At 60.1% G+C, this 22842-nt stretch overlaps 8 protein-coding genes across 8 annotated transcripts; 3 read left to right on the top strand and 5 right to left on the bottom strand.

Annotated features, from left to right (window-relative positions):
• Positions 1-44: 44 nt before the first annotated feature.
• On the bottom strand, positions 45-1904 carry GGTG_02209 (hypothetical protein; the record flags this gene model as incomplete). The annotated part of the gene is made up of 3 exons (XM_009219980.1): positions 45-1685; positions 1795-1845; positions 1893-1904. 3 exons carry the CDS (start codon positions 1902-1904, stop codon positions 45-47), a joined length of 1704 nt encoding a protein of 567 aa, XP_009218244.1.
• An 880-nt stretch (positions 1905-2784) lies between these two features.
• Positions 2785-4221, top strand: GGTG_02210 (hypothetical protein; the record flags this gene model as incomplete). The annotated part of the gene is made up of 1 exon (XM_009219981.1): positions 2785-4221. Exon 1 carries the CDS (start codon positions 4015-4017, stop codon positions 4219-4221), a length of 207 nt encoding a protein of 68 aa, XP_009218245.1. The 5' UTR covers positions 2785-4014.
• Positions 2817-3668, bottom strand: GGTG_02211 (hypothetical protein; the record flags this gene model as incomplete). Its single annotated transcript, XM_009219982.1, has 2 exons — positions 2817-3491; positions 3582-3668. The coding sequence occupies 2 exons, from the start codon at positions 3666-3668 to the stop codon at positions 2817-2819; spliced, it is 762 nt and encodes a 253-aa protein (XP_009218246.1).
• A 994-nt stretch (positions 4222-5215) lies between the features above and the next one.
• On the bottom strand, positions 5216-7968 carry GGTG_02212 (hypothetical protein; the record flags this gene model as incomplete). Its single annotated transcript, XM_009219983.1, has 2 exons — positions 5216-6705; positions 6771-7968. 2 exons carry the CDS (start codon positions 7966-7968, stop codon positions 5402-5404), a joined length of 2502 nt encoding a protein of 833 aa, XP_009218247.1. The 3' UTR covers positions 5216-5401.
• Positions 7969-8644: 676 nt separating this feature from the next.
• Positions 8645-10862, bottom strand: GGTG_02213 (hypothetical protein). Its single transcript, XM_009219984.1, has 3 exons — positions 10313-10862; positions 9800-10223; positions 8645-9686 (listed from the first exon to the last, which is right to left on the bottom strand). Exons 1-3 carry the CDS (start codon positions 10703-10705, stop codon positions 8866-8868), a joined length of 1638 nt encoding a protein of 545 aa, XP_009218248.1. The 5' UTR covers positions 10706-10862; the 3' UTR covers positions 8645-8865.
• Positions 10863-11794: 932 nt separating this feature from the next.
• Positions 11795-12883, top strand: GGTG_02214 (hypothetical protein). Its single transcript, XM_009219985.1, has one exon. The coding sequence runs from the start codon at positions 12000-12002 to the stop codon at positions 12642-12644; it is 645 nt and encodes a 214-aa protein (XP_009218249.1). The 5' UTR covers positions 11795-11999; the 3' UTR covers positions 12645-12883.
• A 559-nt stretch (positions 12884-13442) lies between these two features.
• On the top strand, positions 13443-20192 carry GGTG_02215 (hypothetical protein). Its single transcript, XM_009219986.1, has one exon. It carries the CDS (start codon positions 13636-13638, stop codon positions 19969-19971), a length of 6336 nt encoding a protein of 2111 aa, XP_009218250.1. The 5' UTR covers positions 13443-13635; the 3' UTR covers positions 19972-20192.
• On the bottom strand, positions 19902-22073 carry GGTG_02216 (hypothetical protein). Its single transcript, XM_009219987.1, has 2 exons — positions 21712-22073; positions 19902-21612 (listed from the first exon to the last, which is right to left on the bottom strand). The coding sequence occupies exons 1-2, from the start codon at positions 21859-21861 to the stop codon at positions 20161-20163; spliced, it is 1602 nt and encodes a 533-aa protein (XP_009218251.1). The 5' UTR covers positions 21862-22073; the 3' UTR covers positions 19902-20160.
• Positions 22074-22842: the final 769 nt, after the last annotated feature.

Raw genomic sequence — 22842 nt, forward strand, 5'->3', positions numbered from 1 at the left:
TTTGTACGCAACGTAACGATAACACGATTCTTTCCCCCATCCACTCAGATCCGCCCCAGCGCACGGAGAAACAACTCCCGCGGCTTGGGCCTCGGCAGCCTCGGCAGGCGCACCGCGACCAGCTCGTCGAGCCCCTGGCACGCGCACGCGGGCGTGGCCCAGACGGCGCGCCCGACGACGCGGCGGCCGGCGCCGTCGCCGCCGTCGGGCCCCAGCAGCAGGCAGACGCCGTCCTCGAGCGAGCGCTCGAACCCCAGCCCGGGAATACGGTGCATGGTCGCGCCGAGAGCGTCCTCCTCCTTGACGTACAAGCCCGCGTTGACCATGGACGAGGCGCCGCACGACTGGCACGTGGCCCAGGCGTAGTAGCGTCGCCACGTGAGGTGCAGCACGTTTGCGTACGTGACCTGGTAGTCGGCCTGCGCGGTCTCGTCGAGGCCGAGGGCGTGCATGGCGCCCCAGAATGTGTAGAACCTGTCGTCTTTGCTCTTGCAGTCTTTGTCCTTGAGACTGCTCTTGGCGCTGCCATTGTCACTCTTCTCGCCTTCTGTGCTGTCTGCCTTCTCGTCCTGCTCCTTGTCGCTATTGTCCCCGTCTCTGGTCTCTCCAATCTGCCAGGCCTCGTCTTGGCACTTCTCGCACTTGCACCCCCCCTCGCCAGGCCAGGGTTTCCCGGGCTCTATCTCAGCCAGGGCTGCCACTGTCCGTTCCAGCCGCTCGTATCCGCCCGGGTGCTGCGAGAGCGACTGCAGGAGCTTGTCCCGCGGCTGGAAATAGTGCCGCGTCCCGTACGCATCTAGAAACGCCTCCACGGTCGGCTCGGCTAGGCTATGGGCAACCTCACGCATCATGTCCTCCATCGCCAGCTCGTGGAAGAGAATCAGCCTCGAGACCACGCCGGCCCGCTGCAGTCGCATCGTTACCCTGCCCTCGCGGGGGCTCCCCCCGCCCTGCTCGACGGTCGTCTCGGCGTGGTGGCGCGGCGGTGTCGTCATGGGGCCCAGCAGGTACGCGTAGTGGTCGTGGTACCCCTCGTTGATGTTGTTGGCCGGCATCCAGCGCACGTCGGGCTCGATGTCCCCGGGCGCCCACTCGGGCGTCATCAGCAGCGGGGTGTAGTCGCCGGCCTCGACGCAGCCCAGGGCAATGCGGCGGTAGCGCTCGTCCCAGCTGCCGCGCTGCAGCTCCACGGCCGAGGCGGCCGCCGTCGCCGAGCCCGTCACGATCCCGTGTAGCGCGTACAAGAAGTCGTACTGGCTCTGGCAGCCGCGCCGCGATAGCAGGGCAAAGGCTAGCCCAAAGTTGCGGCTCCGCGGGTCGCGGCAGAGAGTCAGGGGCCCCAGGCTCCACGGCATGATGTTGTCGCTGATGTTCATGCGGGCCTCGAGCTCGTGCGTGGAGCTCGACTTGGCAACCTGCTCCTTCCAGAACAGGTCGAGCCGGTTTTGGAAGAGGTGCTCCGCGCCGTCATCGCTGTAGATGTTCGACTCGGAGTCCATGAACCGCACTTTCGGGCTGCGGATGTACTCCATGGCTGTCCACACGCGGCTGTACCACTTTGCGTTGCAGATGCCGAGCATGCCCTGTATCCGCTCCTCGTCCGTCTTTCCGTGTGTGAATGCCCGAATCATGGCGGGCGTGACGTCGTCGAAGTGCATTACCGTCAATGCGGCGGAGCTGTATATCTTGTGTATGGCTTGTAGGATATTCGTCTTGAGCTGCGGCGTCCACTAGGGAAATAGTAGTTTAGTAAACATGCACGTATAAGAAGGCATTGGCAGAGGAGGCTCTTACCTGTGGTACGCTGATGTAGTCGTGCCACACTTCGAAATCGCCGTCGACGCCCTGTGAGATGCTTCTGGCGATGCTTGTAGGCGACTCAAGGACTTTACGTTGGACAGCATCGTCCTGCGGGGAGTGACGACCTTTGTCTTGCGTGGCGGATACTGCAGTATCCCACACGTGTGATACAGTGACGTAGCGGACATTTTCCTTCTGAAGACATTCGAGATGCCGGTCGTACGTTACCAATGACGCTCCTAACGGCGTCGAAATTGTCCTGCTGTCATTTGAGCCGTGGCCCTCCTCCGTCGATACACGAAATGTGCGCACGAGCGCATCTGTTCCGAAAGTCTTCTCACACACGCAGCAACACAAAGCCGTCGGGTTCGCCGCGCACCAGAGCACGTCGAGGGCTGGATATTGCGTTTCTTGCATGATCATGCCCAGTTGACTGGTGACGGGTCGTGGAGAAGGTCGTCCAAAACATGTCTTGCTGGAGGGCACCCTTGTGAGAGCGCTTGTCTTAATACTTAGCGCGGTTACTTTTACTTATATAGCTGCCTGGAGAAGCGCCCCTTTTGATCTCTTCAGCTCCCCGCGCTAGCGCTAAGCGATCAGTCTCGAATCCTGGAGCGAGTGTGATAGGATCACGTTGGTTAGTGCAGCTTCTAGCATGGAGTCCTAGGCTAGCGCAACGGGTCGAGCTCTAGGCGCCGTTATGGAATTGTCGTCAGCACGCGGCTAATCCTGTCAGCGGCGACCGTAGGAACAGGTGGTGTCGATAGCCGACAAGATCACTAACACACAGGTTGATGTCAAGCATTTCTTGGCCGATGCCAAAGGAAGATTGAATGGCTCAGCGGCGGAGCCAGGGAGGAATTGGAGGATTATGGCGTTAGGCATACTCTGTAGGCAGCCGCAATTTGCGGCCTAACCCCACCATAGGACCTGCGTCACACCCCACCACCCTTCTGCGCCCGGTCGTGCGGGTTGCTCGAAAACACTCAAGCTGCCAAGGAGATGCGCGGCCACGCTCACCATGCCTGAATCTCTCCAGTGTAAAGAACCATCTTCCCTCCAAATTTTGCCTTGGACTCCGAGTCGTTGAGGACCGTAAACATGCCGTCGCAGGACTCCTTGACAGTCGTGGGCGCTTTCCCCATCCCCCACGTCTCCGCCGCGAGGTCGCCCATCTCGGTCTGGACCCAGCCCGGATCGATGACCGGGGAGCTTAGCCACTCCTCCTCGATGTTGATGCGCTGGGAGTACCAGTGCGCCGCCGCCTTTGAGGCCCCGTAGACGCCGTTGGGGACAACCGGCTGCCGGGTCAGCGTCCCGGCGCCCGAGCCCATGGTGGCGAAGACGGGCGACCGGGGCCGCGACAGCCCCCACGCCTTCTCGAGCAGCGGGCGGGTGGCCCGGTACAGCTCCACGATGGACACCACGTTGACGGTGTAGTGCTCCAGCATGGAGCCGCGCTTGACATCCTTGATGGCGGGGAATTCGCTGGCCAGGGCGGCGTTGGCGACGACGATGTCGAGGTGTTCGATCCCGTGGTCGGCCTCGAGGGACTTGACAGCATCAAAAGGCGACTTTTCAACAGCTGCCTCGTAGTTTACGACGACCAGCCTGGTGCCTTGCCCCATGGGAGCAGAGGTGAGGCTCGCGGTCCTCGCTGGCGAAGGGTCCCGTATCGCCGCGATGAGGATCTGCCCATGGTCGCAAATTGTCAGCGACAAAGCAAAAATATGTTTCGACACGGGCACAGATGCCCGCCAAAGCCATAGCTAGGGACTTACATGGTCAGGCTCGGCGAGATATCGCTGGGCGAGCTCAAGACCTAACCCTCTATTTGCACCAGTGATCAAGACAACTCTTGGGGCCATGATAGCTGCTGGTTGACGGAGGAGTAGTTGGAGGTGATGTCGGTGATGTTTGGAATGACGGTATAGTTTGTGAGGACCGAAGTCTGGAAGAAAGGATGCTGCTTGCCGTCGGACCAGGTTCATGTATATATATACCCCGATTTACCTGACTTGGCGTTGTGGACAGGACGCCATAGGACTGGCTCCAACACTAGCATCCATTCCCAACCAAGATACCTGCACATTCTTGCGTCGCTAGTGTCACGGCGACAAGGGTGGCCTACTTGACCCAACCGATTCGGCCGGCGATGGCTAACGCCGACCGGCGAATTCCAACCAACAAAATCCGACCAACAAACTCCGAACCATGCAACTAGGCCACCAAGGCGACCCGGCTATCAAGGCGCTAGTCGGCGGGCCCGGTGGAGCGCCGCCTGGGACATCGGATAAGGTAATGGGCCAACACGGAGATCACCTCAGCACTATGAACGAGTCTTCATGTTGCGAAGCACCACGAACTGGCAGCGGCAGGCCCAATCAGACGATTGGCGTCACCACTGGAGCGGCTGGCTGACACGCTGCATCACAATTACTCCATGTACCGACGGGAGTCATCCGCTCGGTCAACTCTTCCCCTCGTGGAGCACGGAGAACGCCGCCCGTCCAGCACGGTGAAATTGCATCGCCGCAGCTGGGCCAGGCACCCAACAAGCCACGTATTATGGCCGCACACGATGACATCCTGTCTCCGCAGGCGCCGCGGCAGGTGGGCTACCACATATGTAAGCACAATGCCTGCTTCCAAGGGAAACAGAACAATACACACCCCCGACCCTTTCCACCCCAACCTATTTGCTAGAGTCCTCGTATTTATTAGCACTCTTCGGCCAGGGAACCAGCTATGGCTAACTGGGAAGGCGGCAACGCGAACGTGGGCGGAAAAAGCGGCACTGTTTATATAGCACCGCCGTAGCTTCCAAAACCTGCTCTTTTCGAATAAAGGCACGGGCCAAATAACGACTGCTAACGCAGCGGAGGCAGCCGGCAGCGTTCCTTTCGGTAAAAGGTCCATATCATCAAAAGATTTAAGGCTCGCGTATTCGTCGCCGAAATCAAGCGCTGAGAGCTGTCATTGTAGGTAATTGCTCGTGCCGTCTCAGACATCAATCGAGCTCTCACCAGCCAGGGCGGCCAGTCAATAATCCATTGATTGACGTGATACCAAAAAGGAAAAAAAAGTCGGCATAACATAGCGCAAGAATGATGCCAATTTGGTTAATCGTTGGTTATCGTGATCCCTTGATAGTTGCTGCGCTGGCGGGACTGGACCGATTTTGCTAACGTCGTAACGGCGATGGACGTTGCTGAAGAAGGCGTCGCAGATGAGCCACATGGGCCTATCCGCGGTCTAGATGTGTATAAAACTACCCCACAAAGACTTCCCACTAACACGGCGCAAAATGACGCTCTGAGGGTGTGCGTCGGCCTAGATGACGAATAGTACCACTGGACAGCCTCGATCACCAAACAGCGGGTATGGCTAGAGCCGTAACTCCCTATTAATGTGGCTCTTTGATACAGGCTGTGTTATAGGGGCCGATTACGGCGAGTTCGAGTGTTAAATGTTGACGTTGTGGGTCAGGATTTGTTGGGCCACCATTGAACTTTTGTAGAAAACATGAGGGGGATTCGAGGGTGGACGCGGGCGGGGGGATTATTGATTGCTCAGAGCTGCCTGGCCGCCTCGTTGCATGCTAAGCCCGGATCACAACATATTTCCCACCAGTCTCCGATTGCAGCTTGAGGAACGAGCCCTGTCCGATGCCCTTCATCTTAATAGCCTGGGATGGACCAGGCACCGGGCTCTCGTCTCCCAGAGGAGCACCTCCCAGCACTACCCACGCCGTGTTACCCTTGTGGCTAGTGATAGTCGCGTTCAACAGCCTAGCGTCGCCGTCCCAGTGGACGTCAAGCTCGAACCCGCCCCTTACCAACAATCCTTTGGCAAACCCGCCCCCGTTGACAGCCCACTGCCTCGGCAGCGCGGGCAGCAGGCGGATCAGGTGGTGCGCAGCCTTGCCCCCGCCCGACTCGCCCACATACGCGGGCGTCATCGACCCGGACGCCGCCGCTGCCGCAACGAGCTCGTGGCTCTGTACCAGGGCCTCGACGATGGTGACGCCGCCGTAGTTGCCGTCGAGCTGGAAGGCCGAGGGCTCGTTGACGTCGAGCATGGAGTTGGGGTACGTCAGGCGCGTCAGCAGGTGGGCGTAGCTGGCGGCCACGCCCGTGGCGTTGAGCAGGCGCGCCTCGAGCGCGACGGCCCACGCGCGCGACCAGCCCGTGTCGCCGCCGCCGAAGGCCAGGCGGCGGCGCAGCGACGCGCGCGCGGCCGCAAAGGTGGTGCCGTTGGACGCCGTGATCTGGCTCCCCGGGAAGAGGCCGAAGAGCTGCGAGAAGTGCCGGTGGCCCGGCTCGTCCTCGGTGAAGTCGGCGTGGAACTCGGCGATGCCGCCGTACTGATCTTTGCGGAGGGGTGGCAGGCGCGCGCGCAGGCCGGTCAGGCGCTGGCCGATGTTGTCTGGATCGCTGTCGCCGAGGATCTTTTGCGACTCGAGGACCATGCCGACCAGCTCCCAGATGATGGAGTTGTCGGCGGTGGGACCGAGGGTCAGGGCGACGGACTGGGTGGTATTGGGCAGCCGGTACGAGATCTCAGGCGAGACGCTGGGGTTGGTGACGAGGTGGCCGTCGTGCTCGGTCATGAAGTCGAGAAAGAACACTGCGGCGTCGCGGAGGGCAGGGTAGTACTTTCGGAGGACGTCTACGTCGCCCGTGAACTGGTAGTGTTCGTATATGTGGGTGGCCATCCAGGCGAGACCGGAGGGCCAAAAGGTCGATGCGGCGTAGTTGTCCTGCGGCGCGCAGTCGCCCCAAATGTCGGTGTTGTGGTGGCATACGGAGCCTGAGGCGTTGTACATGCGCTTGGCAACATCGCGGCCTTTTTCGTGCATCTTCATTATGTGCTCAAACATGGACTCGTGGAGCTCTGGCATGTCTGAGGAAAGAGGCGAGCTTGGTTAGCCACTGATGTATCCGAGCAGGGGGGAGGGGGTTTAGTACTTGTGAGCAGTGATGGCCAGTAGTTCATCTCCAAGTTGATGTTGATGGTGTACTTTGACCCCCACATCGGGTTTAGGTCGTTGTTCCAAAGCCCCTGAAGGTTTGCAGGGAGTGTCCCCGGTCTGCCGCTCGCGATGAGGAGGTATCGAGCAAAGTAAAAATAGAGCGTCGCAATCTCGGGATCGAAGGCTGTCCTCAAGCCTCGCAGGCGATCTGCTGTAGTTTTGGCCTTTTGTTCCGATGTCGACTTGCCCAGACTAAGCTCGACGCGGCCGGCGAGGCTTTGGTAGTCCTTGACATGATCGCTTCGCAGAGCACCGTACCCTTTCCTAGACGCCTGGCTGAGGTCTGCCATGACTGCGGACTGCAGCTCTCCAGCAGACTTTCGATAGGTGGTCCAGGCGGACCAATAAATGGTCGCCGAGTCCGCCCCATCCACAACGATGGTGTCACCAATCCGCTTCATGCTGCCACCATCAATGGTGACTTTGGCTCCAGCTGCAAAAACGATGGCCTTTGCACCGAAACTTCCTCCGCCCATCAAAATCGTGTCTTTACCAGACCCTCCAGCTGAATCCTGGAACAAGTTCAGGCCAATTCCTCTCGACTGGTGGAGGTCAAACGATACAGCGCCGCTCTTGTTGGCCGAGATCTGGACCGCGATAACGTCGTCTGGGAAGCTAGCCGTGTACTCCCTCTTGTAGGCCACACCGCCGACGGTATAATACACGCCCGCGACGCCCTCGCCGACATCCAACCACCTCTCGTAGTCCCGGACCTGCCCCGCCGAGCCGCGCATCGAGATGCCCAGCTTCCCCACCCAGTCGAAATGGCGAACCGACACGGGCGTGCCGACGTAGGACATGGACGCGAGCCTCGACGCCTCGCGGATCTCGCCGCGGGCGATCAGGGCCTGGATCTCGGGCATGTGGGCGGCGGCGTCGGGGTTGACGCGGTCCATCTCGCCGCCGGACCAGAACGAGTCCTCGTTGAGCACGATGGACTCGGACAGGGCGCCGCCCGGCAGCGAGAAGCCGAGGCGGCCGTTGCCGATCAGGAACGAGTCGTTGAAGTTGACGCCGGGCGTCGTCTGCCACATGCGCAGGGGCTTGCTGGCCGAGCCGGGCGGGCTGGCGTCGGCCGCTCCGACGCTGCCGGCCGCTCCGGCGGCGCCCACGGCCAGGACGATGGCTCGCATCTTTGCGCTGGGGAAAAGCGAAGGCATGGCAGCAGCCACAGGGGGGAGAGAACGGGCTTGTGCCTAGGGTCTGGTCTATGCTTCAGCCGTTACTGTCCGGGGCTCCCTGGGCTGCCGGGCGCGGTCGGGGTGCGCAGGCGTGGAGATATAACGCAGGTCGACATCCCCTCGAGTTCCGCACTGGACTCCGGGCTACTTTGCGGCAAGGTCACATAGCTGGGTGGGGACGACACGCCAAGGAGGCGTCGCCAGTGGTGGGAGCCGAAAGCTCGCAGATTTGGGGCGGGGAGAAACATGGGATGAACAGTTGGGGTTGAGGGGCGACGGGAAAGCGCGTGGGTGCACGACAGGTGCACGCCAATTGTCCAATCAGATGCGACTCCAGCTTCCTCTCAGAAGAACCCCATCTGCATGTCGGTTCATCAACAGCCGGATCAACGATGACGGCATTTACCCGGATCAGCCGCCCAGATGCGCATCCGACGCCCCCCCAGCATTGGTGGCCTTTTGCCAGGGACGAACCGGCAGATCAACCCACATTGCCCCACGATCCAAGATGAGATGTTCGAGTCTGATGCGGGGGAGCTGGGAAACGAAGGTGTCCCTTGGCAAGACGACGACGTCTTTCCATACCCGACGGTTGGAGGAATTACTAGCCCATCCGACGGATGTTTACTCCTTGGTGGATTACCGGGGAAAACAGTGAAGTGGGCATCATTATGCCAACAAGAAGTCCAAAAGCTGAGGGATATTAATTATTTCATCGTTTCCTGAACACATTTCTTCGCCCACCTATTCTGTCACACGTTGGATAGCGTCCCCCTGGCGGGTAATAATTACAACAGCACCGAGACCTTCCTAAACCACGTCTTACATCCCTCAATGGTCTACCATTCCTCAATCCACCCATGAGTCCTCGGCCGCAAGCAGCATGTGTCTATCCATCTCGTCCCTGACGGCTTCCAGATAGCCAACCCAGGCCGCCGAGTCTGCGCTCGCCGTCATGGGCCCAAAGTGCGCCTCCAGTGCCTTGGCGCAGTCGACCTCGAGGATTCCACAGTCGATGGATTGGTCGGCCCATGTGCGGCCCACGTTGAAAGTGGTAGCTGTGGGAGTACGAGGGGCGGCAGACACGCTGGGTCGGCCTTCTTTCTCCTCACCATCACTGGACATGTCAGAAACGGAGGCGGAAAGATCGCTAAGCGCCGCACTGCTGTTCCGCCTGGCAGCAGCGACGAGGTCCTCATCGAAAATGATACTTCCATCTGGGGACGGCGCGATGGATGGTGACGCCGCAGAAGCCCTATCGCTGCCGAGATCCTCCACCGCCTCTGGAAACATAAGTGTGGGGACGCTGCTGTCAACGATGCCGTCTTCCAACTGAACGGGCAATGTGGTGCCCATGGCGGAGCGCGCCCGCGAGACGTCAAAATGCACCTGCTTCTCGATGAATGGCATGTAGCAGCACAGTAGGCTCTTCTCCTTGACGTATGGTTGTGCGATCTTGACCTCTTGTTTGTTGAGCGTCAGGAACCGCAGCTGCTTCTGTGGGGACAGGCCGCTGGCGACATGGTACACAGGCACGTTGGTGCCACGCGCGTTGACGGGGTTGCGGACATTGCGCGGGTGAGACAGAGCGGCGGGAGGAAGAGTGTGGTTCCTGTGCGCTGACGCGGTCAGGGCGAGGATCTGATTCACCGCGATGTCTACGGGGAGGACTAGCGACGCGGATTTCAGGTTAGCCAGGAGATTGCGCAACTAGGGGTTTTAGTGGACGGCAAGGCTAGGAGAACGGCCCGGAGGACGCGTAAGTGTGTAGCGGCAGACTAACCATCAAGGAAAGAGTCCCTTGGGATCCAGGCCATGGAAGGGGAGTCCTCGGCAACCGGCACAGCGGCAAGCGCGGCGGATACAGGCGTGCTAGTTTGGCAGGCACCGCATCCCGGGGAGGGGAATGCAGCGGCAGCTCCCAGCGTGCATATGCGGAGGATGCGCACCGATTTTCCATGCACGGGACGGCCAGCTTGGGGCTTGAAGAGCGCGTTGACCGACTCCTCAGCGAGTGTCTTGGCATGCAGATAGGTGTTTGCGTGCGTCTCTTCATCGTCTTCGCCCAGGCCGTTCTGAAGAAAGTCCTCGGTGACGGTAGAGCCGTTCCCCATAAACCACCCAACATATGTCGTCGACAGGTGGATGTGCGTCTTGACGTTACTCGCGCCCAGCGAGAAGCGCGCGGCCTGGTAGGCTAGATCGGTCTAGTGGGTTGGGTTAGCTGTGGATGCAAGGCCGCGTATGCTTCTGCGGGTCCCAGGGGTCCATGTGCCGCTGTGCCGTGCCGACTTACGATACAATCCATGGCTTCCGAGAGACCCAGCATGAAACGGGTCTCCCCGGCCGCATGGATGACCACATCCGCCTGCCGAGCAGCCTGCAGGCTTGGTCCAGTGAGGCCCAGCTGCGCATGGCGACAATCGCCTCGCAAGATCAGGAGCTTCGCATCGGGGTCGTCGGTGTCGATGGGGCGGGCAAGCTCGCGAAGGACTGGCGGCAGCTTCTTAACGGCCTCCTCGAAGGTGCTCCCCCGGATCAGAGCAAGCACGCGCTTGACACTGGTCTTGAGGGTGGGGTCGAGGAGTAGCCGGTATAGCAGGGCAGTGCCAACGAATCCGGCAGCACCTGTGACGAGAATCGTTGTCCCCTCCAGGACCCTGGAGACGTCGCCGTATTCTGCCTCCATGATTCCGGGTGTGTGTCGGCGAGGTTGAGGTTGAGTGCTCCGGTGGCAGACGTAGAGATTGGAGTGGGAGAGAATGTGTGAACTCTGAGGATGCAGGAACGACTGGCTTGCATGTACGATGTCGAGGAAGGATCGCAGAGATAGCTGCTTGCTCCTGCTCCCTCAAGTAGTTCCAGCCAGCCCTTACTATCGGGCCCGCGGGTGGCCGATGTCGAGGCTCAAAGAGGCGTCCCCATTTCGGGAGCACCGCCGAAACGTCAGCCACCCCGCCGGGCTACCGACATGGCTCTTCCCCTGGATGCTAGCGAGGGGGAGGCGGCTCGGGCTGTCCGCTGAATGGGGCATGCTTGCGTCTCCTGGTGGGCCAACTGACGAAACGAAACGCTTAGCACAGTCACCGTATAGCTATCGCGCAATACGCACCATTTTGCAGCCGTCTAAGAAGTGTGTCCAGGATGACCGCGGTTGTTGGTTAGCCAAGGACAGTGGACCCAGGAACGGCCCTAGCCAGTGGGGGATCGACGTGCCATCCACCCTTCCCGGAGATGCGGCTATCAGGCCCTTGGCAAGGTGGGCTCGTAAAACGGAGGACCAACGTAAAGTTTGGAAATAGGGAGGGCAGGGCGATCGGAGAATAGGAGGAGCACACAATTAAAGCAACAGGATCCAATAATTACTCGCCGCGCTGTGCAGCGTCTACAATGGCGGCTCCTCGTCGGCAGACACTGATCCAAGTCGACCAACTTTAGACCCCTGGATCTGCCAGCTGTGCGGAGGAAAGGAGCAAAAACGAAAGCTAACGTATACATGTGTATGCATGCCTACTACCTAGCAGTCTGGGAGATTGAGGTCCTGCAACTCTGTGATATTAAACAAGGAACCACTGTTCGCCTGAAGGTTTTGTGAGGGGATGGGAATGCCTGCACGTCACATCCCGATTTGGGCAAATGCCTAGAGATTTCCCGTTCGGGAGCGCTGGAGCGTTCGGATTGGGACCCCGCAAAGGTCTGGCTGGGCTTAATTCACGTGGGCGCAAGTGGGGCGTCAGGACATTTGAGCAATTGAGGCGACAAATATTGCAGAGGGCCGCGCGGAGCCAAGACATGGAAAGCCCAAATCTACTTCTAACCGGCTTCAAGCTCGACCAAGCCTCGTCGTCATGCCGCCCAACCCTTGACCACCTAACATTGGAACAGACTTGACATCCAGTCCCGATCGCTGGCTGGCAGCCACATTCCGAGGTGGCACCCGGCGCTTCCAGCCCGTAAAACGAGCAAAGCCCCCTGCAAAACACATGTCGGAACTGGGAAACCCCTCCGAACGTCGCCCGAACCAGCAGCACAGGCACCACGCGCGCGTGCCCAACACGACGCAGGTGGTCACCGGCGCAGGGGTCAACATCGTCCTCAAGGCCGACCAGCCGACGGGGCGCACCGTCTCCGGGGCCGTTCGCGACGTGCTGACGCGCGGGAACCACCCGCGCGGCATCAAGGTGCGCCTGGCCGACGGTCGCGTCGGTCGCGTCCAGAGCATGGCGCCATCCGCGGCCGGGCCCCCGGACGGCGGCGGCACCGGCGCAGGTGGCGTCGGCGCCCCCGATGCGGCGGGCGAGCCGTCCTGGATGGTCAGATCCGAGGGCGCCCAGGGCGGCGCCCGGCGGGGCCTGGTGAGGGATGCCCGGCTCGATGATGACGACAAGCCGGCGGAGCAGATCGGGCTGGACGCGTACATCAAGCAGGCGAAGCCAAAGGGGCGCAGGAAAGGGAAGGGCAAGGACGGGGGTGGTGCGCCTGTGGGTCCCCCAGCCGAGGACACAGACGACGGCGGTGTGGCAGCCGCATCCCAGTCCGCAGCGGCGGCGAGCTGTCCAGTGTGCGGGGCATTCGAAGGGGATGAAGCGGCCGTCGCGCATCACGTGGCAGGTCACTTCGAGACGTGACGGCGCCGCATTTGCTCCTTGCGACGCTAGCAAATCCAGAATGCGATGCGATGAGTTTTGAAAAATGTCGCGCAGGCCATGGTCGGTTGACGGCAAGCTCCATGTCCAACAGATATTCCAAGATGCCTTGCTCATAAACCGCCACACAATATCTGAGCCAACCTTGTTCTTCTGAAATCGCTAACTCGTCGTGGAGATCTGTTCCCTTTTCAGCGTCTTTCCTCCTCATTTTATCTCGCATCTCTTGTTTTTTTCTTCTTTTTTTCTTCTTTTTTTCTTCTTTTTTTCTTCTTTTTTCTTTCTTTTTTTCTTCTTTTTTCTTCTTTTTTTCTTCTTTTTTTCTTCTCCTAATTTTACTGCCTACCTAGTACCCCCCTGAGATCGCAAAGCTATCTCTCGTTGCATATATCACGGGGCAAGTTTGATGCGATACGAACATGGTAGTTTTCAAGACCACCAACACGCTGCCGCTCATCCTCGGAAGGCGGGGCTATGGCTTCATTCAGAGTTCCCAACACTCCCCGACCAAGCGCTAAAGTGGCACTGCGACGTTGGACGGTAGGCCCATCGAACCTGGAGATGTCACTATCACTCACCTGGCTTCTGGCTCCAGGAGTTGTGCCATTGGTCCATCTGCACCTGCGGATGGGGCTACAAAGTGCTGTGCAGACACGTACCACTTGAATTGATGCTGTCCCGAAGCATGGATCCTGCGGTCCTGCCGGGTGACTCAACTGCCGACGTGATGAGCACTCGGTTGGGCTCACAGTGCAAGGCAGAACGGTAGCGGCGATCCTCTGCTGACGGCAGGGAGGGGTAGTTTTGCATCCTTCCTGTTTCAATAAGCACCAACGTAACTGCCTCCTATTTATCTCCATAGCGGGCAGTCGCTTCCCTAGCTTCCTGTCCACCTTTTTCCCATCATGAACATCCACTGCCCCATTTCCTTTCCAATCCGACACAATGGCTGGCCTCGCGGAGCCATCAGAAGATGTCGACGCCGACCCTCTCGACTACTTGCGGCAGCGTGCCCGCCCCGGCGCCCAAGGCCAACGCCTCTACCCAGGAGCGAATGCAGGAGCTCCAGAAATGGCTCCAACCCACCGACTATCTCTCCCCCGGAGGCGAGTTCATGAAGCACCTGCACTCATATGTCCAAGGCACCGGCGACTGCATCCGCGAGTCGCTTGACTTCCGTGAATGGATCGATCCCGCGGGCGCTCCCAAGGGCTGTCTTCACGTCCGGGGAGTCGCAGGGAGTGGCAAGTCTGTCTTCGCCGCCAGCACTATCCGGCAGCTACAGAATTCACATCCGGGGGCACCCATGCTCTTCTTCTTTTTCCGCCAAATCGTCGAGAAGAACCACAACGCCAAGTACCTGGTGCGCGACTACGCCTCCCAGCTGCTGCCGCACAGCACAGTCCTATTTTCTGCGCTCGACGCCCTGGCGCACAGCACAGGGGTTGACGGTGTCGAGACGAGCTCTTTGTGGGACGCGCTGGTGAAGGCCATCTCGCACATGGACTCTATTTTCTGCATTGCCGACGCCTTGGATGAGATGGACGACGAGTGCTTCGGCTTTATCACCCGCCTTACCGAGCTTGGCACCATCAAGCCTGCCAGTGTCAAAGTTCTGCTCACGAGCAGACCTGTGCCCAAGATCGAGGAAGCCCTCCGCAGTCCGTACATCTTGCGCCTGAGGCTCGATCCGATGATGCTGTACCCCGACGTAGCGCGCTATGTTGAGACTAGGCTGTCGGCCCTGTCTCCGCGCCTCAGCACAAAAGTCGAGGAGCTGACCAAGAATACTATTTGTGAACGCGCTCAAGGCCTGTTCCTACACGGGCGCCTTACTACCGACAACCTGACGGAGGGCCTACGCGACGGCCGAATCACCGAAGTCACGCTACCCGACAGCCTCGAGGCTCTCCCTCGAAGCCTCCGCGAACTGTACGAGGGCATGCTTAGCGAGAACGCGCGGCGGAGTGGCGTATCGACGCAGCAACAGGCCCGTATCCTCTCATGCGTCACCCACTCCACCCGACCCTTGCGCCTGATTGAGCTTGGCAGCCTGGCAGCCCATATGACACCCGGGACCGACCTGCGCCGGGGCAAGGAGATTGTGCGTGCCAGCTGCGGCCAGCTGCTCGAGGTGCTCGAAGACGAGAGCATGAGCGTTATCCACCATTCCTTCACCGAATTCCTCAACGACTCTGCGCGAGCTGCCACCGAGGGGGCCTTTCCTGTTCTCGATGCCGACGCAGCGCATTCCATGCCGGCGACCGTCTTGCTGGAGTACATGAGCGGGTGTTCCTTGCTCAGCACGGACTATCAGGATGGGGACAGGGGTAGCTGCGACAGCTGGCACCGGCATGGATACACCGACGAAGAGGGGAGCAAACGGGAGCAAGTCATCGAGGACGCAGGAGTCGACCATCCACTGCTTGGCTATGCTCTGGGAAATTTCGTCCACCATCTCAAGTCCTCTAGGAAGGGGTCCTCCGATGGGCTCCTGTCCGCAATGGACAAACACTTCGTTGCAGGAAAGCCGGCCTTCACTGTCTGGATGACCAGCAAATGGAAGTCCTTCATGCACAGCACTGTCACCCCTCTGCATCTTGCTGCTCGCTGCGGATGGCCTGGGTCCTGCATTCGCCACCTCGTGGCAAGGGAAGGCGCAGACAAGGTGGACACTCGGGACGAGATGCTACGAACCGCACTATCGTACGCCACGGAAGAAGGCCACGCCGAAGTTGTCAATATCCTTCTGGAGAACGGTGCAGATGCCACGGCAATCGACCACGAGGGCTACTCAATACTGCACTACGCATGCATGAAAGACTATCGTCACACAGGCTGGCCGAGTGTAGCCAAGCTCCTTCTGGACGCCGGTGCCGACCCTCTGATTGCAAAGACCAAATTCTCCGACTGCGACATGATGTACGGCCTGAACAGACTTCGTGAGACGCCACTTAGCTTGGCCTGCAAAAGCGGCAACACCGAGTTGTTCAAATTATTCCTACCACGAATGACAAAGACAGAAGCGGACTTGTGTTTTCACAAGGCTGGCAACCCGCACCATCTCGAAGAAATCCTGAAGACTGGCCTCGTCAACGTCAACAGCTACAAGGGGGGCGAGAGCGCCATGGCCAGGGCTATGAAGCGGTTCGACCTAGAATCCATCAAGCTGCTTCTAAAATATGGAGCCGACGCCAAGTTGCGTAGCACATCCGAGATCACCCGCGCCAGTCTCAATGACGAGATCTCGACAGAGCTCAGTCTTCCCGACCGTGAAACTGGCCCCACGCTTCTCCATATATTTGCTGGTTACGGGGGCGCCTCTACCAAACTAGGTGACGAGCGTGCGCCGCAAATCCTTCAGCTCCTCCTGGACAACGGGGCAGACATCAACGCCACCATGGATACCGATAACACGTGGGGGTCGGGACTGACGCCACTCCATTGTGCCGTCGCCGCGAAGCCTGAATCTTTCTTGCTGGATTGGGGCTTTGACGCCGAAGACTCGAATGTGAAGTTCGTGGTTGCGCTTCTCTTGAACGCTGGCGCCAACCCAAACGCCAGAACCCAGAAAGGCAACACACCTCTCCATTTAGTCACCGATTACGGAGCCGGCGTGCTGGATTATCTTGTGCACCATGGCGCCGACCTCGAGGCTAAGAATCAAGAGGGGAGGTCTCCTCTTCTTCAGTCCATCTTCACCTTTAACGCCGAAGAAAGCCAGGGCTTATCAACGTTGAATAAGCTAGTCGACCTCGGAGCCGATATCAACACTGTTGACAATGGTGGCCACACAGTCCTGGACGCGTTCGTACATAAACTTTGGAGTTTTACGAGCCCGGAGGGTATCGCGTTCTTCCAGAAGCTAGTCCGTTCCGGGGCTGACGTTAAAAATGTTTCCCTTATGAAGCACCCATCTGCTGGGGCCTGGTGGTACGGCAGGCCTGTCGACGACGAGCCCATCATCAAGGCCATGATTGATGAGGGGTTAGACATCAACTTGGCCGACGAGCGGGGCGAGACTATTCTGCACGCGGTACTGCGGTCGCGCAATGTGGAAATCTCGATGGTCGAGAAATACATACGTCTAGGTGCTGACCCTACCGTGCGCACACTTTCTGGGTCCACGCTTTTCCATGCCTGTTCGCAGGTCTCAGCGAACTGGACCAAGTTCCTGATGTCGCTTGGCGCTGACCCGTTGGTGCCCGATGAGGACGGCAACACCCTTATTCACCTCCTCATCTCTCGGCATGCGGACGAGGCTGCGCGGGTCGACGGGGAGGTTGAGTCCCTTGTCAAGGCTGGAATCGACCCCAAAGCAAGTAACTCTAGGGGCGCGACGGTCCTTCATCTGGCGACCAGCGCGGAAAGCCTAGGCTACATCCTCAGGTCTCCGTGGTTCGCAGGTCTCTCGGTCTCGGACGCCGACGCTCAGGGCGAAACGCCGCTGCACGTTGCGGCGGGGGCCGGCGACACTAAGCTTGGCTTCAGGCCCGGCAACCTCATGGTCAAGATGCTGCTCGACAGGGGCGCCAACCCTGACGTGCTGACCCACAAGGGTCTCTCTCCCCTGCACTACGCCGCAAGGCCGGGCCGGTCCAATGCTGTGTTGCTCCTCCTGTCTTGGTACAAGAACCACGGCGTTCTCGAACGACACCTGAACCTGTGCGACAAGCGCGGTGGCTGGGGATACACGCCGCTCCAATATGCATGTTCTTCCGGCGACGCTGAGAGCGTCCGGTGTCTTCTCTCGTTCGGAGCCGATCCCTCCATCCCCACTGCCCGCGGACTCTCTCCGCTCCATACGGCAGTTAGCCTGCATCCCGAACTCGCGATTGATCCTTTGAAAGATCGTGCTGGCTCAAAGCCGCTCCCTCCCAAGCTGGCGGACGAGCTGGAAACCAGGCGGAAGCGGAGCCAAGAATGGCGCCGTGGAAACGAGAGACGATTTTATGGGCGAGATAGGCGAAGCATCCCCATCGAGTCCCTCCCATACACGGCCGACGTTATTGAGCTCCTTGCAGATTCAGGGGCAGACCTGCATGCCACTTTCCAGAGCAAGGACGGGCGGCTTCTCACGCCAATGGACCTGGCGGTTGAGGCGGGCAACTGGGTGATGGTCAGGGCGCTGGCCGCTCGAGGAGTGGTCCCTTCGAGTGACGGACACGCGGCCGCATTCGGGGCTGCCACTCATCCAGCGAGAGTTGGAGAGCTGGCAAAGGCGCTACTGCAGGACCTAGAAAATTCGGAGCCCTACGACAAATACGGCTCGTGGAAGGAAGTGGACGGGACGGTGGATGATATTATCGCAGATGGTGACTACGGCGTCATCAAAGAGTTTTCTCGGCTCAGGGGCGGGGTCTTTCTGGACAAGGAGAAGGACGTCAATGTCTTTGAGAAGATTGTGCGCTTTGGAAACACGGCCCTTCTCGAGTATTTCGCAACCGAGGTCGCCGCCTTTGAGAGCGAGCGGCGGGCGAGGCGGAAAGGCAGGGCTTGGAAAACACTGCTCGGACACGCCTGTGAGCGAGAGCTACCCAGCCTTCACATTGTCAAGACTCTCGTCGAGACCATCAAGGTTGATGTCAACGCCAAGTTCAACAATAAGAGCGATGACACACCCGAGACATCCGAGACGTCCAGCATTAGCACCCCATCCGAGACCGGATCTGAGGCCGGGGATGGGCCCGAGGTCGGGATCTCGACAGCACTCCACGTGCTCACTTTGGGCAATTCTTTATGGAAGGTGGAGGCCCTCGCTTATCTTTTAGATCACGGGGCCGACATCGAAGCGCGCGGCGAAAACAAGACCCCTCTTCTTTCCGCACTCACAGGCTCCGGCTACGCCGCGGAGATTGTCAGACTGCTGCTTGATCGCGGCGCCGATATACACGCAATCATTCCGGGCGCCTCGAAGGACAGTCGCGACGTGACGAGCCTCGACCTGGCACAAGATGCCGCAACAATCAAGTTGTTCCTCAACCATGGGATGCCCGTTCCGGTGCAGGGTTCCGTTTTGCTGGACGCGGTGGAGCGGCTGGATATAGATGTCGTCAGGTTGCTACTGGAGGTCGGATGCGACCCAAATTATCTCCCTGATTTTCGACCTCGGCACTGTCTACACGAGGCATCGCGAAGTCTGGGGTACGCCTTTGGCCTCTCTCGGACTGTGGTCAAGACGCGACAGGGAGAGATTGTCAGCCTGCTGCTACAAAATGGCGCGGACCCGGCAGCTCAGTACGCTGACGGCACCTCCATCGTTCACTCTGTCATCGAGAACCGCGCCATCAGCCTCCCTCTTCTCGACTCGCCCAACCTCGACCTGAACCTGCAGAGCGGCCCGCGAAACCGCTCACTATTGATATCGGCATGTGCCCCGAGGCTCAAGCCGATTGGGAAATACGATGAACTCTGGTCCGGAAATGCCACGGAGCTGTCCACCAGAGCCGTGGCCACCATGCACGCCCTGCTCGACCGCGGCGCCGACCCCCTGCTCACCGATTCCGAAGGTAGGACTGCGCTGCACTGGTTCAGCACCATCCCGAGCAGCGCCCTGGACGAAGACCACAAGGCCGCCTTCGCGGCCCTCGTCCAGCGGAGCGGGCCCGCCGCCATCCGCGCGGGCGACAGCGAGGGCGCCAAGCCGCTGCAGCTCGCCGTAGCGGCGCACAACGCCTGGACGATGCGGCACCTCGTGTCGGCCGCCGGCGTCGGCGCGGACCCGGCCCTGTTTGGCGCTGCGGTAGGCGGGAATACGGCGCTGCACCACGTCGCGGCGCAGCTCACGGGCGAGAGAACGGGCGCCGAGGCCGCGGCCGAGCTTCTCACCCAGCTCGTCTCCCACACCGCCGGCGGCGGTCTCGACGTCAACGCCCGCAACGCCCGCGGCGACACGCCAGTGCTGGTCCTGGCCGCCACGGGCTGGCGCGGGTCCGAGCCCCCGCGCGGCGTGACGGACATCTCGCCGCGGGACTACGCCAAGAAGCACGACGTTGGGTACGGGCCGGGGATCGGGCAGCTGGCCGGGCTCGGGGCGGACCTGCGCGTCGTCAACGACGCCGGGCAGGGCATGCTGCACCTGCTGGCCGGGCGGCGCATCGACTGCGACTGCGCGGACCAGGTCTACCACGTCGAGCGTGCCTTCAAGCAGCTTCTAGAGCTCGGGCTGGACCCGCGCGTCGAGGACGGCGAGATGAGGACGGCCATCGACCTCGCCGTCGCGCGGGGGCGGCACGGGATCCGGAGTTTGTTTAGTGAGGAGGGGAAGGGGATGTCGGACTGGGAGGAGGGCAGTGATGACGAGGGGTAAATGCCGACGAGGGACATTTGTTTTTCAGCCTTTTCTGCTTGTTTCGCAACGAACATGCTTCGGTAGTCTGGGTCACTGAGCATTTTCCTGTGTAAATTCCATACTATGCAACTGTCACAGGCCATGTATCCAATGGTATATCGTGCCAAGATCCCATCATTCCTAATCCTCAGCTGACCCACATCTCTCCTAGTAGACGTATACAAACTCGTCGTTCTGCCTGTCGGTCATGTCGAGGAAGGCGTTCTCACCGAGCCTCACGGCGCCTTCGGCGGCCTCGCTGTCGTCTGCGCGGAAGCCGGCGTAGGAGTGCTGCATGGACAGGTCGGTTATGTCCCTCGGCTTCCCGTTGAGCACGCGCCTGTTGCCCTGCTGCCTGTTGAGGAAGACGAGGTGGAGGGTGGTGAGGCCGATGATGGCGACGAGGGCGCCCGCGACGCCCATGACCTTTGTCAGGCCCGGGTGGTAGCCCGGGGCGTCGCGGGCGTTGAAGAGGAGCGGGCCGATCATCTGGCCGGCGGCGCTGCCGGCGTTGAAGAGCGACATGATGACCGACTTCTTGGTCTGGCCGGCCGTGTTTGCGATCATCCACGAGGCCAGGAGCGGGTTGCCGCCGAAGACGAAGGCGAGCATGTAGTAGGCCACCAGCAGGGGCGGGATGCTGTCGCGGCCCAGCACGAAGAGCATGATGCTCCCCGCCAGCACGGGCAGCGTGATGACGGCCAGGAAGGCCGACTTGACGCTGAAGCGGTGGGCGGCCCAGCTGGAGCCCATGATGACGATCACCTGGACGGCGCCGAAGGGTATGTTGAGCAGGCTCGCGCGCAGGCTGTCGAAGCCGAAGCCGGTGACGACGATGGGGCCGAAGGTGTTGGTGACGGTGGCGATGAGGTTGATGCAGAGCGCGGTGCCGACGAACAGCCACGTCTTGGGCTCGAGCAGCGTCTCCTTGACGTGGGACATTTTGAACTCGCGGCTGCCCGTGCCGGTCTGGTTGGCGCGCAGGCGCTCGAGCGCCATGAGCTTCTCGCGCTCCGAGAGGAAGCGGGCCGAGGCGATGTCGTTGTCGAGCACGTAGTAGGCCACGGGCGCCGTGGCGACCGTCATGAGGCCGACGAAGAGGAAGAGCACCTGCCAGCTGTGCAGGCTGCCCTGGATGTGCCAGAGCCCGAACGACAGTGCCGCGGCGAACATGGTGGAGACGCCGTTGGTGCCGTACCAGAGCGCGACGCGGAGGGGCTGCTCGGCGCGGCGGTACCACTGCGAGGTGATGACGGAGAAGAGGGGCAGGCAGCCGGCCTCGAACAGGCCGAGCAGGGCGCGCGTCACCAGCAGCCCCGCGTAGCTGTGCGAGGCCGCCATGCAGGCCTGGGCGGTACCCCAGCCGAGGACGAGGGTGGGCATGAGGATGCGGTGCGGCACGCGCACGATGAGCCACGACGAGAAGGGCTGCCAGGCCAGCGTCACGATGGCGGATATGGAGCTGACCATGGAGTACTGGTCGCCCGTCAGGCCCGTGTCGTCGCGCAGGCCGAAGATGGCGCCGTAGCCCAGCACCGACTTGTCGAGGATCTGGAGGAAGTAGACCCATATGAGGATGGCGAGGATGCGGCTGTCGGTCTTGCGGAGGATGCGCTTGTTCTGGACGCGGGGGGAGGGGCTTGGGTGTTAGTTTGGCTGAGGGAGGCTGACGATTTCGTGAGGGGAACGAGGGTCTTTGTCTTCAGGGCCAGTGCTCACATCTTCCTCGGTAACCTCAATGTGCTGGGCTCCAATCAGCTGGGCCGCCGTGTCGCCGCCGAGCTCGGCGGTCGCCTTGAATTTGGCGTCGCCATCTCGGTCCTCGAGCTGCCTCGCAGCCACAGCCTTGCTGCCGTCACCGGAACTCATCTTGGCTCGTGGTCCGGTCGGGACGGGTCGACGTGGATGTGGTGTGTGCAAGGAGAGGCGAGGCCTCGGAGTCGAGAACGACGGCGGACCGACTCGACATCTTTATGGGCGAGGCCTGCGGGGGAGGTTGGGGGATCGCCCTCCTTGCTCCCGCAGCATTTGAGTTTGTCGCGAGGTTTCCGTGAGGGCACAACTCTAACAGAGTATCCCCCATCGCCCCACTGGTGAATGGGGCGTCGGTGAGGGGAAGCCTGGTTCAGGCGCAGGGGACCCCCATCACGGCAGCTCCAACGCGGACGGGCACGAGTCATCGCTGATGGAGGAGAAGCAACGGCTAAACATCTTGTTTAAGAAGCATTAAACCAATTGCGCTACATAGAAACACTGACGGGTAGGTGATATTTGAGGGTGTGGAATGCAGACATCGAGATAGATTGAAGCGACGGGCACTTGACTTCTCAGATCGATTTAACCATCCTGAGCAAGCCACTCCCAGCTCGGCAGAGATTCAAGTGCCGGCCACGGTCTCCCGAAAAAAGTCTGGACCGGCAATTTTTTTCCCCACGCAAACTTTACCTTCCCCAAACACAATTGCACCAGCACCAAAGCCAAATAGCCGCGCACCACTCTACACCTAAAAAAAACACCGCGTTCAAAAGATTTTTAACTATTTTTAAGCAAAAAGCATTACTTATAGCTACAATAACGTTTTTCGCTTTTTATAAATGCAGAGGGTAAAATAATTGCAGATTAAATGAGCTCCTTTTTTTGTGGTGGTGGGGAATAAATTGCGGTCCAGACTTTTTTCGGGAGACCGTGCCGGCCAAGGCAGGGGTGGGCAGGGATCGACAAGCCGTGTGGTGATGCCGCCACAAGCTCCCGCATTAGACGCACGCCAAGCTAGCAGAGCACAAAGATGGTCGCACAAAAAAAAAAAAAAGGCCGATCATCCGCGATATCCCGAGGGTCCCTCACTGGCGG

Source organism: Gaeumannomyces tritici (genome assembly GCF_000145635.1).
Source record: "Gaeumannomyces tritici R3-111a-1 unplaced genomic scaffold supercont2.1, whole genome shotgun sequence".
NCBI classification, from domain to species: domain Eukaryota; kingdom Fungi; phylum Ascomycota; class Sordariomycetes; order Magnaporthales; family Magnaporthaceae; genus Gaeumannomyces; species Gaeumannomyces tritici.

Excerpts from the sequence above, each read along its gene's own strand:
- GGTG_02213 (XM_009219984.1), bottom strand. The coding sequence starts at position 10,705 with ATGGAGGCAGAATACGGCGACGTCTCCAGGGTCCTGGAGGGGACAACG. Across the intron at positions 10,224-10,312 it reads CGGAAGCCATGGATTGTATC|ACCGATCTAGCCTACCAGGC; the intron begins GTAAGTCGGCAC and ends CCAACCCACTAG. Across the intron at positions 9,687-9,799 it reads AAGGGACTCTTTCCTTGATG|TCCTCCCCGTAGACATCGCG; the intron begins GTTAGTCTGCCG and ends CCGCGTCGCTAG.
- GGTG_02214 (XM_009219985.1), top strand. The coding sequence starts at position 12,000 with ATGTCGGAACTGGGAAACCCCTCCGAACGTCGCCCGAACCAGCAGCAC.
- GGTG_02215 (XM_009219986.1), top strand. The coding sequence starts at position 13,636 with ATGTCGACGCCGACCCTCTCGACTACTTGCGGCAGCGTGCCCGCCCCG.
- GGTG_02216 (XM_009219987.1), bottom strand. The coding sequence starts at position 21,861 with ATGAGTTCCGGTGACGGCAGCAAGGCTGTGGCTGCGAGGCAGCTCGAG. Across the intron at positions 21,613-21,711 it reads TTGAGGTTACCGAGGAAGAT|AACAAGCGCATCCTCCGCAA; the intron begins GTGAGCACTGGC and ends CCCCGCGTCCAG.